Source organism: Ailuropoda melanoleuca, chromosome 20 (assembly GCF_002007445.2).
Source record: "Ailuropoda melanoleuca isolate Jingjing chromosome 20, ASM200744v2, whole genome shotgun sequence".
NCBI lineage: Eukaryota > Metazoa > Chordata > Mammalia > Carnivora > Ursidae > Ailuropoda > Ailuropoda melanoleuca.
The window spans coordinates 29,942,051-29,959,029 of NC_048237.1; the positions used below are offsets into that span (position 1 = coordinate 29,942,051).

General features: G+C 40.2%; 2 protein-coding genes across 8 annotated transcripts in view; both read right to left on the reverse strand.

The window, feature by feature from the left end:
* The window catches only part of ATG14 (autophagy related 14), a 73,738-nt gene extending 62,821 nt beyond the window's left edge, over positions 1–10,917 (reverse strand). For all 7 annotated transcript variants that reach the window (XR_004622166.1, XR_004622167.1, XR_004622165.1 and 4 more), the window contains exon 1: positions 10,682–10,917. Coding sequence is in view for 3 of the 7 variants with exons in the window: in XM_034648473.1 (XP_034504364.1) it covers positions 10,682–10,902 (221 nt within the window). In the remaining 4 variants the exon portion in view is untranslated. The remainder of the gene's footprint in view (positions 1–10,681) is intronic.
* Positions 10,918–12,833: 1,916 nt separating this feature from the next.
* The window catches only part of TBPL2 (TATA-box binding protein like 2), a 29,627-nt gene continuing 25,481 nt past the window's right edge, over positions 12,834–16,979 (reverse strand). Inside the window, exon 8 of the mRNA XM_034648688.1 lies at positions 12,834–12,910. Coding sequence (XP_034504579.1) covers positions 12,834–12,910 — 77 coding nt within the window. The remainder of the gene's footprint in view (positions 12,911–16,979) is intronic.

Consider the following 16,979-nt stretch of genomic DNA (forward strand, 5'->3'; position numbering starts at 1 on the left):
CAATATGCGTACAGTACACCTGAAATTAATTTAACATTGTAAGTTAATTATACTTCAATTTTAAAAAGAGAAAAAAAATGAGAGGGACAAAATATTCTAATTATGGCCCTACCATTTAATAGGCAGTCACTGAAAATGTATAACGTATGTTAAACAAAACAAACCAAATCAAGTGATATTATATACTTGTGTGACTAAATTAAAATTAGATTAAAAATTAAGTTCCTGGGTGGCTCAGTCGGTTAAGCGTCTGTCTTTGGCTCAGGTCATGATCCTAGGGTCCTAGGACCGAATCCCAGGTCGGGCTCTCTACTCAGCCGGGAGCCTGCTTCTCCTCTCCTTCTGCCTGCCACTCCCCCAGCTTGTGCTCTGTCAAATAAATGAAAGTTAAAAAAAAAATTAAATTAAAAAGAAATTCAGTTCCTCAGTTGTACGAACCACACTTCAATAGCCACACATGGCTGGCAGCTATCTTACCGCTCAGTGCAGATGCACGTCACTGCAGAAAGTTATACCAAGTCGCACTGCAATGGCCAGTAAGCTGGTAACTACATGCAACAGCAGAACACTCAGAGATCAGTGTGGAATTTAGACAAACTCACTGATTCAGCCACTAATTTATCAGGCAACTTACAACAAAACATCTTTCAGAATATTAGTAAATGTAATTACACATTCTGCAGCTGTGTATTCTTTGACATACTGTTATATGCTTCCATCTCCACATATCGGCAACGAGGAACTAATGTGGCATTTACTTCTATCTCACTGAAGCAATATGGTGATTCATGTTCTGATAACCTGAAGGAGGTGACGAACTCACAAGACTCATTAAACCAGACAAACAAAGACTGACGTGGAGGATAAAAATCTTGCTCTTAGAGGCTATAAAAGCTCTCCTTTCAGATCTGTTTTAGAAATGCCACTTTGCACTAAAACAAATTGTGATGACAAACAACCCTGCCCAGCTTTTACTGAGCTGGTTCTCTTGGGCTTCATTAAAAACAAACATACTTAAAACGTAAATACACGGTTGCCAGCAGGAATAATAAACAAAAGATAACGATTCCTACTGTATCAAACACTTCATGAGTCATGTAATTCTTCAGGAAGGAAATTAAAAATAGGTGGTGTTAACAAAGCTAAACAGCAGATGAGATCAAGGAATGTGGCTGGGTCAGCATTTCAACTGCTCGTCTGCACACTCATCCATTCTCTGCATTCACCATCCCACTGCTCATGGAAAGAGATTCATTCCACAGTTCTGTGCTTTCTCAATATGGTTTCCAAGAAACAGAAAGATTAATGCAGCAAATTAGAAAAAATGCAAATATGCAAATTAGATTTTCTTTAAAGATTGTATTTATTCATTTGAGAGAGAGAATATGAGCAGAGGGAGAGGGAGAAGCAGACTCCCCGCTGAGCAGAGAGCCTGCCTCGAGGCTTAGATCCCAGGACCCTGACACCATGACCTGAGCCGGAAGCAGATGCTTAACCGACTGAGCCACCCATATGCCCCCAAACTAGATTTAAGGATATTTTACCCCCCCCAAAAAAAAAACAGAGAGGAAAGGAATATTTTATGTACCATCTTTCAAAAGTGGGGTTTATCACATAAAATATCTTGTGTCTTTTTCCATGTCAGAACATACAAACTAATTTCATTCTTTAACAAATACACAGAATGTCAGTAAACGGACATCCTATAATTTATTTATATGAACTCCTATTGATGAACATTGACATCACTTCCAAATTTTCACTATTATCAGTAATGTTGTAAGTGTATATCTTAGAGCACAAATCTTTAAAAGCTTTTAGGTTTCTCAGAAATGTCTATAAATAAACTGCTGGGTCAAGTATTTACATGCAAAATTCTGGCAGTTATCTTTAAATTTCCTCAGAATCATTTCATATAATTCACAACCCCATCAACAGTGAGTAACAGAACCTGTTTTAGCTCCCTCTCTCCACACTGCGCACTTCTTTTAGTCTTTGCTAAGCTGGTCGACCTCCCAACGTCTTCCTCCCAAAGATCATTATCTATTTGCTTGTCTTTATTTCACTATTAGAAATGTTGAACACCTTTTCCTATCTTATTGGCTACTTATTTTTCTTTTGTTGTTCCCCTATGTCTTTTGTTCATTTTTCTATAGCTTTTTAAAGGATTATTAGGGAATTAGCCATTTTTCTTTCCAACATCTTGAAATTATTTTTTCTCACTTTGCTTTCTGACTGACGGGTGTTTCTGCTCTACAGAACTTTCCAAACTTTTATGCGGATACATTTAGCAATTCTTTTGTTGTTGTTGAATGGCTCAGTTTTGTGTTGTTTTCTGAAAGGACTCTGACAGTGAACCTGTACCAGGCACTGGGGTTTTTACAACACTATATTTTCTCTCCCAATTTAAAAATGCCTTGTATTTATCAAAATCCTCCATTTTTCCCCCTAAAAAAAATACTTCCTTAAATGGACTTTGTCTCCTAAATTCTCCCTTACTTTGCAACTATGATTTTTTTTTCCCCATTAAAAAAGTACTCCCTTGAGAATGCCTGGGTGGCTCAGTCAGTTAAGCATCTGCTTTTGGCTCAGGTCATGGTCTCAGGGTCCTGGGATCAAGCCCCACATCAGGCTCCCTACTCAGCAGGGAGCCTGCTTCTCCCTCTCCTTCTGTCTGCCACTCCTCCTGCTTGTGCTATCAAATAAATAAAATCTTAAAATAAAAAAAAAAGTATTCCCTTAAACTAACTTTTAAACACTCCCCCCTGCAGTGGAGACTGATGAGAATAGGGACCTGTGGTCCCACAATGCTGGGGTGGTACCAGCATTGCACACAGCCCGGCTCAGGGGTCATGCCTGTCTGGGCTGCCTTGGGGATGGGTTAGAGCTGGCAAAGGGAAGGAAGGCATGACAGGGAGAGGGAATTCTGCTGTTTCACAAGGCAAAGAGCTAATCTGTCCTGCACGAAAGCATTTCAACACAGCAGGTAGGCTAACAGGGCTAGGGGTGTGCTGCTGAGGCATCAGTGAAGAGCGTGAGCCCAGTCTCTCCACACCGTTACAGGGCCACAATCACAGGTAAGAGTAGATCTATCCGCAGGATGGACTATTCATACAAATCTGCTCCATACCACCAGAAAAACAGCACCGGGGTGTGTACTCAATCAGGGACCCATATTATTAATTCTGCTATTAATTCTAGGTGATAATTAACAACCTCATAACACCCACAACTTGAGTATTTACTATGTCCTAAGCATGTCCTTTCCTAAAATAATTCTAATCCCTCCATCTGCCTGCCCAGTCCTTGCTCTCATCCTAGGATTGTAAGTTTACTTTGTGCCTAAGAATATGGCAACAGAAAAGTCTAAGAGAGAAACACTACTGAATTTTAAGAAAGGCAAAAAAAAAAAAAAACCAAAATAATCTTTCAAATGTGGAGTTGAGAGCCTTAAAAATATTATACCCTTTGAACCAGTTATTGCAGTTCAAAGAAATAGACCAGAGATGAGGAGGAAGATTTATATTTGAAGGCACCCCTCTTAAAATCGGTCATAATAGCAAAAATTGGAAACAACTTTAACGTTCAATAGAACAATTTACCAAATGATACTATATTGCCATGCAGGACATATTTTTGAAGACACGAGCATGTGTTTATGAGATGTTGGGTTAAAAAAAAAAAAAGGTGCAACACATTATATACACATGGTATGATTCCAAATGAAAAAATCTACACACACACACATATATATATATATATATGCAGAGCAACAAAGCTGGAAAGAAATATAACAAATTATTAACAGAGCTGTGAGAATAGGGGTAAAATTTTTCTTAAGTATTTCCGTATTTTAGAAGTTTTCTACAATAATGATATGTAAATTCACAATCATAAAAAAAATATAAATCAATCAAAATTTCTCATGCTTCTCCTCAGTGGATCATATACACCATAAAAATATATACATAATCCCCTAAAAGTACCTACGTTCTTAGGTCTCCTGAGACAGATTATAGCCCTAGGGTTTCTTAAATCTAAAAGGAGTAATGAGCACTAAGAGTTTTTAGGTCGGTGGTGGTGAAGATTCCCCACCTCTGATTTGGGCGCAGCTTTGTTAGAAGAATTAATGATAACTCTGGCTCTAGAAATAAGGCAGTGGGGCTTCCCAGGCAAAAGTGAGAGCACAGAGCTCTCTCTTATATAAGTAGAGATGGTTACAGAACTAAATATTACTTCAATTAAAATATTAACATGGTAAGAATTCTTAGTCATCAAATTTTCCTTCCTTAAATTCTTTAGGCATACAAGGGCATGATGTTTATGGACAAATACAATTAAAAAAAAAACATGATCCTTATCAGGTGGTTCTTTTATCTTCTGTTAGAATATTTATAATATGAGAAAATATGGTAAAAATATACTCTACTGGCAGGAATGAAGATTAAGTCATTAAAAGAAAATAGAAAAAAAGCACTGTTTAGTTTCCTCACTTGTAAAACGGGAATAAAGCTTATGTTACTTGGTTACAAGGATTAAATAAGATAAATGCAAACATAAAGTACAGGCAACTTTGCAGATAATATATGCTAGTTTCCCTTTTTTCTTCATTGCAATGAGTGATTTTGTACTTAATCTTACTAATGCATGAAATTGAACTACATATATAAAAATATAGTTCAGATCTGGAAGTGAGTTTAAAAATTAGCATAGCCCAGGAGTAAATAAGATACAAATACTCTGAATTTCCTCCTGTTAAAAATAGGTTAATAACTCATGGGTTTGTGGTAAGGAACAAATGAGATAATAAACGTGAAAGCCTTTTATAAATTCTAAAAGGCATAGTGATAAGAGTAGCCACTGACACTGACTGAAAACAGAAGCTGTATTTTCTTAACAGACGTGAGTATGTTGGTATAAATACAATTATTAAGCTGCATGGGATGGGAGTTGAGTTCCTTCCTGAAAGACGCAAACAGAAGAAAGGCTGATAAACTCTTGTCTAAAGAAGGGGAATATAGCCACCTGTAGAACTTTCGTTCTGCTCAGTAGGGTGTTCAAATGTGGGTTTGGAACTGAATTCTCAAAACAGTGGATTCTTATACGCTACAGTGACTGACAACCAAAAAGTTCTGGAGGGAGAAGAAATATCTGAAGAATAATTTTGCAGGGGGGCGTCTGGGTGGCTCAGTCGGTTAAGTGTCCGGCTCTTGATTTCAGCTCAGGTCATGATTTCAAGGTGGTGAGATCCAGCCTGGGGTCTGGCTCTGTACTCAGTGGGGAGTCTGCCTGAGATTCTCTTCCCCCCCCCCGCCCCTCCCCTCTGTGCACATGCTCTCTAAAATAAATCTTTTTTAAAAAATAAGAATAATTTTTTGGATGTTAAGTGTGTCTTCCCCTTGAAATCTTCAGTAACATCTAAAATTTTCTGCTTGTCCTGTAACCCACCACTCAATTTATTTAGCACCTGTATTTGTTTCCTGGTAAAAGCGTACCATGTATTCTTAAAACTCATCAGTGAAGATAATGCTGCATCATTCCTGAACACCTACTTATAAAAGCAATATTCATATGCTTATAAACATCTTTCTTTTCTGATCCACAAGTTAAAATAACTAGTTCACAAACCAGCAGGCAGATTTTCTGGATGCTATAGTCTCTGGTTATCCTCAGATGATGTTCCCCATCTCAATCCTACACCTATCATAAACTGGCAACCAATTTCTTTCCAGTCTTGAGTGGAAAGATCAGCTTAACTAGTCAGTTATCTATTGGGTAACAGTATTATTTTTGGTGTCAAGTAAATGTAAATCCAGAAAATTATGTTCCTGTAAAAAGCCCTGTAATTTTAGAATGTTAACCAAAATCCAAATAAAACTGTGTTGAGAGCACTGCTTAATATCATTTCTCTCCATCTCTTAAAAAAGTACAAAAAGGCAGATGAAAATCAGAGAAAAAAGTTGGCATTGTTTTAGGAATGGGGCCAAGGTGGGAGATGAGGACAGGACATTGTTGGTGAGGATACCAAGATTATAAACCTTCCCACTGAACAACAACAAAATACTCGTTCAGATATTTCTCAATCAATCTATCTGCCAAATTCATTTAGTCCACAAAATTATACGAAGACCCATGTTCCTTTCTTAGGAGTCAAAGGAACTAATTGTTGTGAGGTAGATTGTTCTCTGATACCTAATTTTCTTTGAACTGCTAAACTATTAAAATCTTTACATTCAGCTAATCTATTAATGAAGCCTGAAAAAATAAATTTACAAGGACTTTTATACACATTATCACATTCAAGATCCATGTAGGCACAGCTAATTTGGCTGATTTACCGAAAAGAAACCAGAGGTTAAACAAGGGTTTTTAAACTGTGCTGTAAGTGGCCAGTGTTTTCCTGCAGTTAGTGAGGGGCTTTTCATAAAGTACAAGGAAAAAGAGACTGAAGGCAGCAAAGCAGAGAATACAAAATTTTTAATAAATACTGAAGATAGCAGAAGATCTCAAAATCAAGCTATGACCTGCACAATTTAAGGCTTATTAGTATTAAGTGTAATTCCTTGACAGTAAGAGACCTTTCTCCTCTGTAACTTGCCAGTATATTTTATGCAGATAGCTGTACCCACTGAGAGCTCATTAAAAATGATTTGACTATTAGGACAGTGGTCCTGGGTCTTAAGAGATTCTTACATCCTACTAGATATTAGGCACTGTTCTGGGGAACAAAGGAACAAAGGAAAACAAAACAAAACATTCCACTTATTAACGAATGCACAGTTGGGAAAAGGGAAAGATGGAGAATGAAGTGAAGCAGGCGGGGCAGACCACTGTGGCAGTCCTGTCATCCCTGAACTCTAAAGTTTCTTTTTTATCTCTCAAAATTTTGAACGGTTCTGGTATTTACTCTTCATTTTTCTGCTTGGTCAGAAAAAGAAATCCATGATTACATGGATTCACTTCAATGTTCAGATTTAGCAAAGAATTTCAATCTCAGTTTTTAAAGTGGTATTACCTTTGCCATTCTTTCAACAACATGCCTACCATGTGCTACCGGTGACCCAACTGAACAAAATCGGAATTCATGCCTTCGTGGAACTACATTCCGGATGCAGATATCTTCCTTGAATAAATAACATTACACATCACGCTCGGTACCATGAAAGAACTGAGTATTGCAACAGAAAATGATGGTATGGCAGAGGGGAGATGGAAGTGGGAAAATACCTTAGCGAAGGTCAGGGAAGGCATCACTGAGAAAGTGACATTTAAGTTGAGACTTGAAAGACAGAGTGGCAATCAGGAGGAAAAGTGTTCAGGCACAAGGAACAGCAAGGAAAAGGCCCAGTGGTGGAAAAGTTTCATATGTTTGAGGATTTGATGGAAGGTTCCTGACTATGGAGAAGTATGAAGAACACGGCATGAGTTTATTTTCTGAGTGCTTAATACATGCTAGACATCATGCTAAGCACTTTAATGCACACTCTTATGTCATCACTACCAAACCTATGAAGTTAGATTCCCCCTCCCCATTTTCAAAAGGATATAAACAAGCACAGGAGAGATTAAGAAACTTGTTCAGAATCACATAGCAAGTGATGGAGTGTGGATTCAATTCAATGCAGCATGAATCCCGACTTAAAGCCAAAGTCAGAAGATAAGCAGTAGACAAACCAAATGGAGCTTTATATGCCACAGTAAGGAGCTTGAATTTTATTCTAAATGCAGTGGAAAGCCACTGGGAAGTTTAGACAAAACAGTAACATTATCTGATTTATATTTCTACTGTAGCTGCTGTATGGAGGAGTCGTATGGGTAAACGAAATGAAACCAAAAAGTAGTCGGGACAGAAATGATGGCTGTCTGGACTAGAAGTAAACCAAATTAAGATCTATTCTGGAGCAAATCAAAATAGCCTTGCCAATGACTTGGAGACATGGAATGAGAAAAAAGGGGAAGTCTAGAGTAACTCCACTGGCTTTAGTAACAAATAGTTTATGATAGATAATCATGAAATGGTTTAGGATCAGACTAAGTTTAGGAAAAAGGGATAGTGTCATCCAGTCATTCAATAAATCTTTATTAAGCCTCTAAAATGTGAAGATGCAGCAGAGTACAAAGCTGATAAAGTTTTGTCTTCATAGAGCTTAAACCGCTGGGGGGGGGCAGTGAGACAAACTGATATGTAAACCATAAGACAGTGCTAGGGAAGACAACAAAGCAGGTTAGGCGGGGAAGAAGGTTACTATTTTAATTAAATGGTTAGAGAGACCCTCTCTAACATATGAACAGAGGCCTAAAGGAAACAAAGGAAGCAGCCCTGAAGATTTCTGGGAGAAGAGAGGTCCTGGCAGTCTGAGTAAGACTGCATTGGCCCTGAGGCAGCAGAGTTCTTCGTATGTTTGAAGACTGGCAAGGAAGCCAGGGTATAGAGTAGGTAGGGGAAAATATAGATCAGAGGGAAACAGACAACATGGAACTTATGTTAAGGATTTCGCCTTTTTTACTTTGGGTAAAACAGGAAACCCTTGCAAGATTGAAGATCTGAAGAATGGAGGAGTGGTGTTACTTCAGCTGCAAGATGGAAATTACACTATAAGGGAGCAAGGGTGGAAGCAGAGACTCAAGAAGCAATAATCCTCTGGTGGATCAGACCAGGAAAGTGTGAAAGGGTCAGATTTAGATACGTTTTAAAGAGCAAATAGGATTTTCTTGATGGATTAGATATGGTGGCATTAAAAGAAGAGTCAAGGAAGGCCAGGCAGGTTTTTCCTGACCTGTATCAAAGAAGAATGAGGTTACCATTTACTGGGTTGGAATGAGCATGGGAGAAAAAGATTTATGAAAAATCATGAGTTCAGTTTGCCAAATTAAAATGGAGACACTTATTACAAATTTAGAAACAGATGTTGAGTAGGCAGCTGCTTACTGGATCTCAGAGAGGTCTGGGTTGGAGATACAAGTCTAACAGGCAGTCTTTAACACACAGACATTATTTAAATCATGAGAATTAATCTGGGAAAAAGTAGAGACAGAGAAGAGGCGCACGAACTGAACCCCTGATAAACTCCATCAGTTAGACATTGCCGTCTCATGGCTAGTAGTCTTATGATAAAACAACTGGTTTAATTTTTAAAGCTATCACTTATTACACCAGCAATTTTTTTTATTTTTTATTTTTTTTTTTTAAAGATTTATTTATTTATTTATTCGACAGAGATAGAGACAGCCAGAGAGAGAGGGAACACAAGCAGGGGGAGTGGGAGAGGAAGAAGCAGGCTCAGTGCGGAAGAGCCTGATGTGGGGCTCGATCCCATAACACCGGGATCACGCCCTGAGCCGAAGGCAGACGCTTAACCGCTGTGCCACCCAGGCGCCCCACCAGCAATTTTTTTTAAAGATTTTATTTATTTATTTGACAGAGACAGCCAGCGAGAGAGGGAACACAAGCAGGGGGAGTGGGAGAGGAAGAAGCAGGCTCCCAGCGGAGGAGCCTGATGTGGGGGCTCGATCCCAGAACGCCAGGATCACGCCCTGAGCCGAAGGCAGACACTTAACGACTGAGCCACCCAGGCGCCCCTACACCAGCAATTTCTAAAGCCATCAAGCGCATCAATGAGACACAGTAACGGACTAAAAAGATATCATACAAATCTCAAAAGAGAAACTCCATTTATGATCAGTGAAATAATAGGAACTCAAAACGTTTCCAAATATAGAGACAATCCTGTGGTTAAATGCATAATATATGATATATTCAGGCTGTCTGGATTTTAATTCTGGTCCCTATGCTTATTATCTGTGTGACCAAGGCAAGGCACCTACTGTGCAGTTTCCTCAACAGCAAGTTGGAGATAAAAACATATTGGGTTGTTGTAAATGAATATCTGAACTTTCGCTCTCAAAAAGTTACCTGTCAATGACACTAAATCACTAAAACGAAAGTTGAGACCCTGAAGTTAATCACACTAATTTTTCAATTATCTTAACTAGGAACTAGTAGCTCTGTGTTTAGATTTCAAAACAAGGCCAAAACATGCTCCTAAATTCAATTCTCTTAACTAAGGGTTTACGCCTCCCAGTCTGGATTTTTAAATAAAGCCAAAACACATCACCAAATGCTTTAGTATCCAAAATAATCTTCAGAGGCAGAGAGGGGAAAAGGGAGCAACTAGCTAGTCCTAGTTCACACATAAGAATAAGCATGTCTCATAACAAGGTCCAGCTGTGACAGAAGGTAGCACGGCCCGAATCCTTCTTAACGAGTTATTTGATTCTTTCCTGGTCTCTCCTCTAGAGAATGAACGTGCTTTCGAAGATAAAGGTTAAACCAAGCTTTTGAATGGAAGTGCAGCAAAGTGCTGAGATTCCAACTCTATGACAGTAATAGGGGAAGACTTATCCAGAGTCACCATCTATCCCTTACCTTTAGTACCCAGGAACACCGTGGGGTCAGAGTCTTCTCGGGTGGGTTAATGGGGAAACCGCGACCCTCCCTCTTCTGGTCCCCACCCCCGACCCCTGGGAGCAAAGCGCCGGCGAAAAGCTGCTACCCTCCCCATATTTCCCTCCTCTCGCGGGGCTCCGGGCCCCGGACCCGGGCCCCAGGCTCTAACCTCCATTCGCCGAGCGGTAGGAGACACCCGGGGAAGAAACAATAGAGCCGCGGCGGCTGCCGTACCTCTCCCGGTCGCGGCCGTCGAAGTAGACGAAATCGCCGTTCTGAACGCACTTGGCGCAAGTCAGCCGCCGGCGGGTGGTGTTGCACAGCGGACACCGCTCGACCGCCACGTACAGCCCCTCCGCGTCGTCCACGGAGTCCACCAAGTCCCGGGCCAGCGGCCGGGGCCCGCAGCCAGGAGCCTCCGGCGCCCGGGCTCCCTTCCCACTGGGAGACGCCATGATGGCCTGAGAGCAGAGCCAGTCACGTGGGATTTTGTTTTCAACCAGGTGCATCCTGGGCGAGGAGGAGGGGCCTGGGGAGGCGCCGGGAGGGCGGGCGGGGTCCGGCGAGCCGGGCGCCCAGCCTCTCCGAGCTCTCCGCCAGGCGGGCGGGAGGCGCTGTTGCTTTTTCTGCCTGCAGTGGGGCAGCAGCCCAAGCGTGGAGGATTATGTTAGAGTAGCGAGTCCGCCAAACAAAATGTCATCATCCGCTTGTTCGTGCCAAAGCTACAAGTTAACGCCTCAAACTTGTGCAAGAAATAGTAATACGATGCCCTAGGGATTCTGGGAAAACGGACTGGGAACAAAATAAGACAATGTCTTTAATTCGCTATGGGTGCTTTTAAATTTGCTGAAAGTACAGCAAAGTCGGGTGAGGGGGCTGGGTCGTGGAGAGAGGTTGTATTTGGGCTCACCTACCTCTTTTTTTAGCTTTGTGATTTGGGTGAAATTCATAACCTCTCTGTACTTGTGTCTTACCTGTTAAATGGAGATACTGTACCTACCCAACGTCGTGAGGATGAATCATACGTTTAACAGTGATCTGATAGTGCCTCACTGATAATAGCGAGCAAGTGGAAACAATCGTACTAAACGTGGAAATCAAAGTTATCTTTCCGAAAACTGAATTTTAAATTAATGTCCAACATTCTTCTACTCTGGGCCATGCTCTGAGAATTTGAACTAGGTAGAATTTAACCTAATTCGATTACTCCAAATTACTTTCTGTGGAGGAAAATAGGGTGGGTCGGAGGATTAAGTCAGAGTAATTCATGTTTGAAAATGCCTTCAAACTACAGAAGGAAAAAAGTGTGCCTACAAGTCAGTTTACCTAGACCAGTGATTCTCAAGGATTCTTTTGGTAGGCTGTCAACTGATAACTGCCCGGAGTTCTCTAGCTGCGACTTCTCTCCCAAGTTCCACACCCAAAGATTCACAACCACCTAGGAGGCATAAAGGGATTTAAGGTTGCCACCACAAACTTGGCATGTCAGAAACTGAACTCTCCCTCCTCACAAATCTGCTTCCTCATCTGGTGCAAGACATAATCCCTGACCACTTGGGAATAAAAGCCATGAGTCATGTTAATCCCATCCCTCCCTGATAACCTGCACATCTCCATCAAATTCTGAGGATTCCACAATCTAATTGGGTCTTGCATCTGAGCCCTTTGCTCCATCCTCCTAGTCTTCTCTGGTTTACTGTAATATCATGACAAAGAATTATGGCACAAAAAAACAAGAAGTCCCTAAACTGTTTTCAAAATAGAGTTTACACTAAACCTGAATGGTTCCTGAAAGTTTATTTTTAAGCAGGAGGAATAATTTCCTCTGATCATTCCAAACAAAGATGTTTGTCTTAAGGTTTCAGACTTTCATGTTTCATTTGTATTCTGACAGGATCCTTCACAGTGCCTGTACCTAATGGTCAGGACCATCTACTCAATATTNTTAAAAAAAAAAAAAAAAAAAAAAAAAAAAAAAAAAAAAGCACATTAATTTCTATCCTTCTAGATGATGTTGCAGATATGATCTATGCAGTTATCTGAAATTCCTGTATATTCCTATGTATTTTCAGAGAATACATGTTAACAGACTACATCTTTCACAAGAGCAGAGCATTAAATTTTAATGATTAAGCATTAAACATCATTCTAGCAAGGCCCTAAATCTCTCAAATTTTGAAATGTTTACTTTTTCAGTTTTTAAAATAACATGTGTGTCATTTTGAAAAAAAAGTCTCTTCAGTTCTTATGCATGGAATACTCCTATAGAATCATCCCTTAACAAATAAAGTCAAAATCTGCATGGAAAATCTACAATCCAGCGGTTTGTGCGCCGGCATCATGCACACACTCAAACCAATATAATGGAAGATGCTGAGTGACGCACTCAGGCTTTTTTAAAACCCTTTAGAATAGGATAGATGTTTTCAAATGCTTCATAGATCTCAGAACGTTCTTTGGCACCTATAAAAAAATCCAAGTTTATATAATCTTTAATATAAAGACAATACCCAAATTTTCTTAAGACTAAAATTTCATTGTCATTTCCCAGTATTTTATATATGAAGACAGACCTTTAGGTTTACTTGAGAAGTGACATTTTGGTAAAAACAAAAGAATTTAGTGGTGACAGCCGTATTCCCACAAACACATACCCTGCGGCAGAGTTTTCTAGTACTTTACTACGTGGGTATCTCAGTTCATCTTTTGCCTCACAGAGCACAGTAGGAAGTCTGGAATGTTATCTCTCAGCATGCCATGAACGCAACCACAGAACATGACCTTCATCAGTACCTGTGGACCTTTAGCTACCAGCAAGAGTCTTCCTTTGATCCACTCAGGTCTAGTTAACATCTTGATTCCCTAATATTGACTAACAGAGTGAGACAAAACTGCAGCAAAAGTTTTACATTTCATTGTACGAGATTATTAGAGGAGGAAAACTCTACGACTGTCCCTCCTTAGAGACTTAAGTTTCAAGGGATCTTTAATTAGAACTGCTGTAGGGATAAAATGGGTAAAAACACGATTTAGACATGGTCGCTATTCTTGAGAGGTTATCAGTCAGATGCTGTTCATCTCTCCCCACACCCACTGCCACTAACTACTTCCACCTTCAAAGGTACGCAGGCACGTTGTACCGAGTGGGATTGTACTGGGCTATGGCCTGGATGTGCTGATGTTTATATGGTGCTCTCAGCTAGTCAAGAAACTCCTATCTGATACCATTGGCAGGAGACAAGGAGATTAAGGAAAAGAATATAAAAACTATTAGCATGAGGAGAAATGGAAAATAGCTTAAGTTGATAAAGACTCTTCCTTGAGAGCCATAAAGCTTAGGCTCAGTAAGAGAGAAATAACCTGTGAGAAGTGGTTATCTGGTTTAATTTCAAGACTAATAGGAGGGGCGCCCGGGTGGCTCAGTCAGCTAAGCGTCTGCATTCTGCTCAGGTCATGATCTCCAGGTCCTGGGAGAAGCCCACTTCAGGGTTCCTGCTCAGCAGGGAATCTGCTTCTCCCTCTCTCCTTTTGCCCCTCCCCCTCACTCGTATCCTCATGCGCTCTCTCTCAAATAAAATCTTAAAAAAAAAAAGGCTAATTAGAGGATGGATCACCAAATTTGAGAATCAGGTAGAAATCAGGATTCAGAATCAAGGATGAGCTATATTAATTTTAAAAATGGAAAATAACGAAGTATTGGCAAAGATATGGAGAAATTGGAACTCTCATACATTGGTGGTGGGAAGGTAAAGCGATTCAGCCACTGTGAAAAACAGTTTGGCAGTTCCTCAAAAATGTTATTACCATATGACCCAGCAATTCTACTCCCGGGTATATACCCCCAAATTGAAAACAGGTACTCAAACAACGTGCATGCAGACACATATTCATCACATCCCTATCCACAAGAGCCAGAAAGTGGAAATAACCCAAGGGTCCATCAACAGATGAACACACTGCGATATATACATACAATGAAATATTACTTAGCCACAAAAGGAATGAGGTTGTGATACATGCTACAGTGTGGATGAACCCCCAAAACAGGATGCTAAGTTAAAAAAGCCAGACACAAGAGGTCACACATTGTGTGATTCCATTTATAGGAAATGTCCAGAATAGGTAATTCCAAAGAGACAGAATGCAGATTGGAGGTTGCCAAGGGCTAAGGGGAGGAAGGAATGGAGAGAAACTGCTTAATGATATGGGATTTTATTTTGGAGTAACTGAAATGTTTTAGCACTAGATAGAGGTGGTGGTTGCAGAAACTGTGAGTGTTCTAATGTCACTGAATTATTCACTTTAAAATGGTTAGGTTTATATTATGTGAATTTTTCCTCAAGTTTTTAAAAAATGTTAAAGAATCAAAGGTGAAGGCCTTATAAGCTTAAATTTCTTTGAGAGGCAAGGGCTAGGGGGAACTGTATTAGATTTGCTTTTCCATCTTCAGCACCTAAAACAGTATGGGTACCTGACAGGCACCCAAGTGGATGAAATATCTGCCATCTGTCAATAAGGTTTCTAAGTTCATCCCTACCCCTTAGCCAGCCCAAACATCAATTTCCAATACTACTTTGATTTTCCAACTCTATTTTTACGCCAAGTCGTAACGACACCTCTCATTTTCCCAAGTGATACCGTGTGTGTGCACACAAGGGGAAAAGCTTACAAATTGAAGAGAAAAAAAAAAAAACCAAAGAAAGAAAAAAAACAGCATTAAACCTTTCAAAGTATACATTTTACAGTACATACTAACTTGCTATTTTGGGGGGATTCCTGGCAATGACTGACAGGGATATTATCTCTCTGGCCTACGCACTAACGAGTCTTGCCATCTTTATGCTGCCCTCTGACCGAACTCATTTCCAAGAACTGCTGATGTCTAGCTGATGGAGAGTTACCCTAAGTAACAAAGACCCAGCTTAAGAAATCCATTATGCTGGAGGGAGAGAAAGAAACATGAAGCATTTTAGACGCTAGACTAAAGCCTCTTTAGACTTCATACTCCTATCATCAGGGCAAGACATCACAGCAAGACTCCAGTCTTTCAGTGCTGGGGGGGGACCGACTGGGCTCTGGCCAAGGGAATAACAGCTAATATTTATACCACGTTTACCGTCCGCCACGTACTGTTCTTCTCCCTCCTCGCACTTCACAGGTAGTTTCTGTGGCCACCTGCCTTTACATGTGTGGAAACCAAGGGGGAGAACTTAAACCCACCCAAGGTCATACAGCCAAGAAATGGTCACGCCTGGATTCAAACTGCACAGTTGTTTTCCAGAGCCCCGCCTAATCTTGGTCCCTTTCCTCAGATTTACACCCAAAATTAGGCCCTTGAATTTTTAAACCCTTTCCAGGTGAAAGAGTTTAGAAATGTAAGGATAGAGAACAAGGAACATGTGTCTCGATGTTTGGAGCAAAAGTAATCTAAACCATGTATTCTAGATGAAAATACAGCACAAGCAGGGAAAGATCCCAATAGACAATTACTCATATTTCAATGTTAAGACATTGGTGGCTTTTACTTCCTATTGTAAGCAGAAATTTGGACTTCAGTTAATACAACTCATCCCCCCTTCACAGAAGTGATGATCTACAACTTGCAAGAATGAAGAAATTTGGCTTTTTTGTTCTACATGCTGAATGCATAACAGATTTTGAGGGAAGTGTATTGCACGGTCTTTGGTATTGAGTGTAGACAATTCTTTGGTTCTGTCACTTGAAACTTGTAGCAAATGTGTACACGCAAGCAGTTTTTCATTTTCCTTTTAATTGGGGTAAGTGGGAAAGCTGGTTTGAATTAAGGATGTTTAAGGGGACTTGTTTTTGTGTGTCTATAATAGAAACTTAGCCTGTACTTGTCAACTGGCACTTTTAATAAGACTGATTAATAATGATACATAGCAAGTATATGAATGTGTCCATCCCAAGGTCTTCCAAAGTTTGTTCCCTTAGGTAGGACATATGTTTGCTCCAATATTTATACTATTCAACTTACTTGGCAGACTTCCCCCCCTTCCCTTAGGACCTATAGAAGCAAATTCTGAGTCAGTCACTAGGAGGTCTTAATTATCCTAGACTCCACACTGGTAGCATTTGAGAAACTGTCACTTTGTCCTATTGAAAAGGTTCTTGAATTCCATACAGGCTTTCCCCACTTTAAAGACATATTTTTTTTAATTTTTATTATATTGTGTTAATCACCATACAGTACATCCCCAGATTCCGATGTAAAGTTTGATGCTTCATTAGTTGTATAACACCCAGTGCACCATGCAATACGTGCCCTCCCTACTACCCATCACCAGGCTATCCCCTTCCCCCACCCCCTCCCCTCTGAAGTCCTCAGTTTGCCTCTCACAGTCCATAGTCTCTCATGTTTCATTCCCCCCTCTGATTACCCCCCTTTTCTTTATCCCTTTCTTCCCCTACCGATCCTCCTAGTTCTTATGTTCCATAGATGAGAGAAATCATATGATAATTGTCTTTCTCTGCTTGACTTATTTCACTTAGCATTATCTCCTCCAGTGCC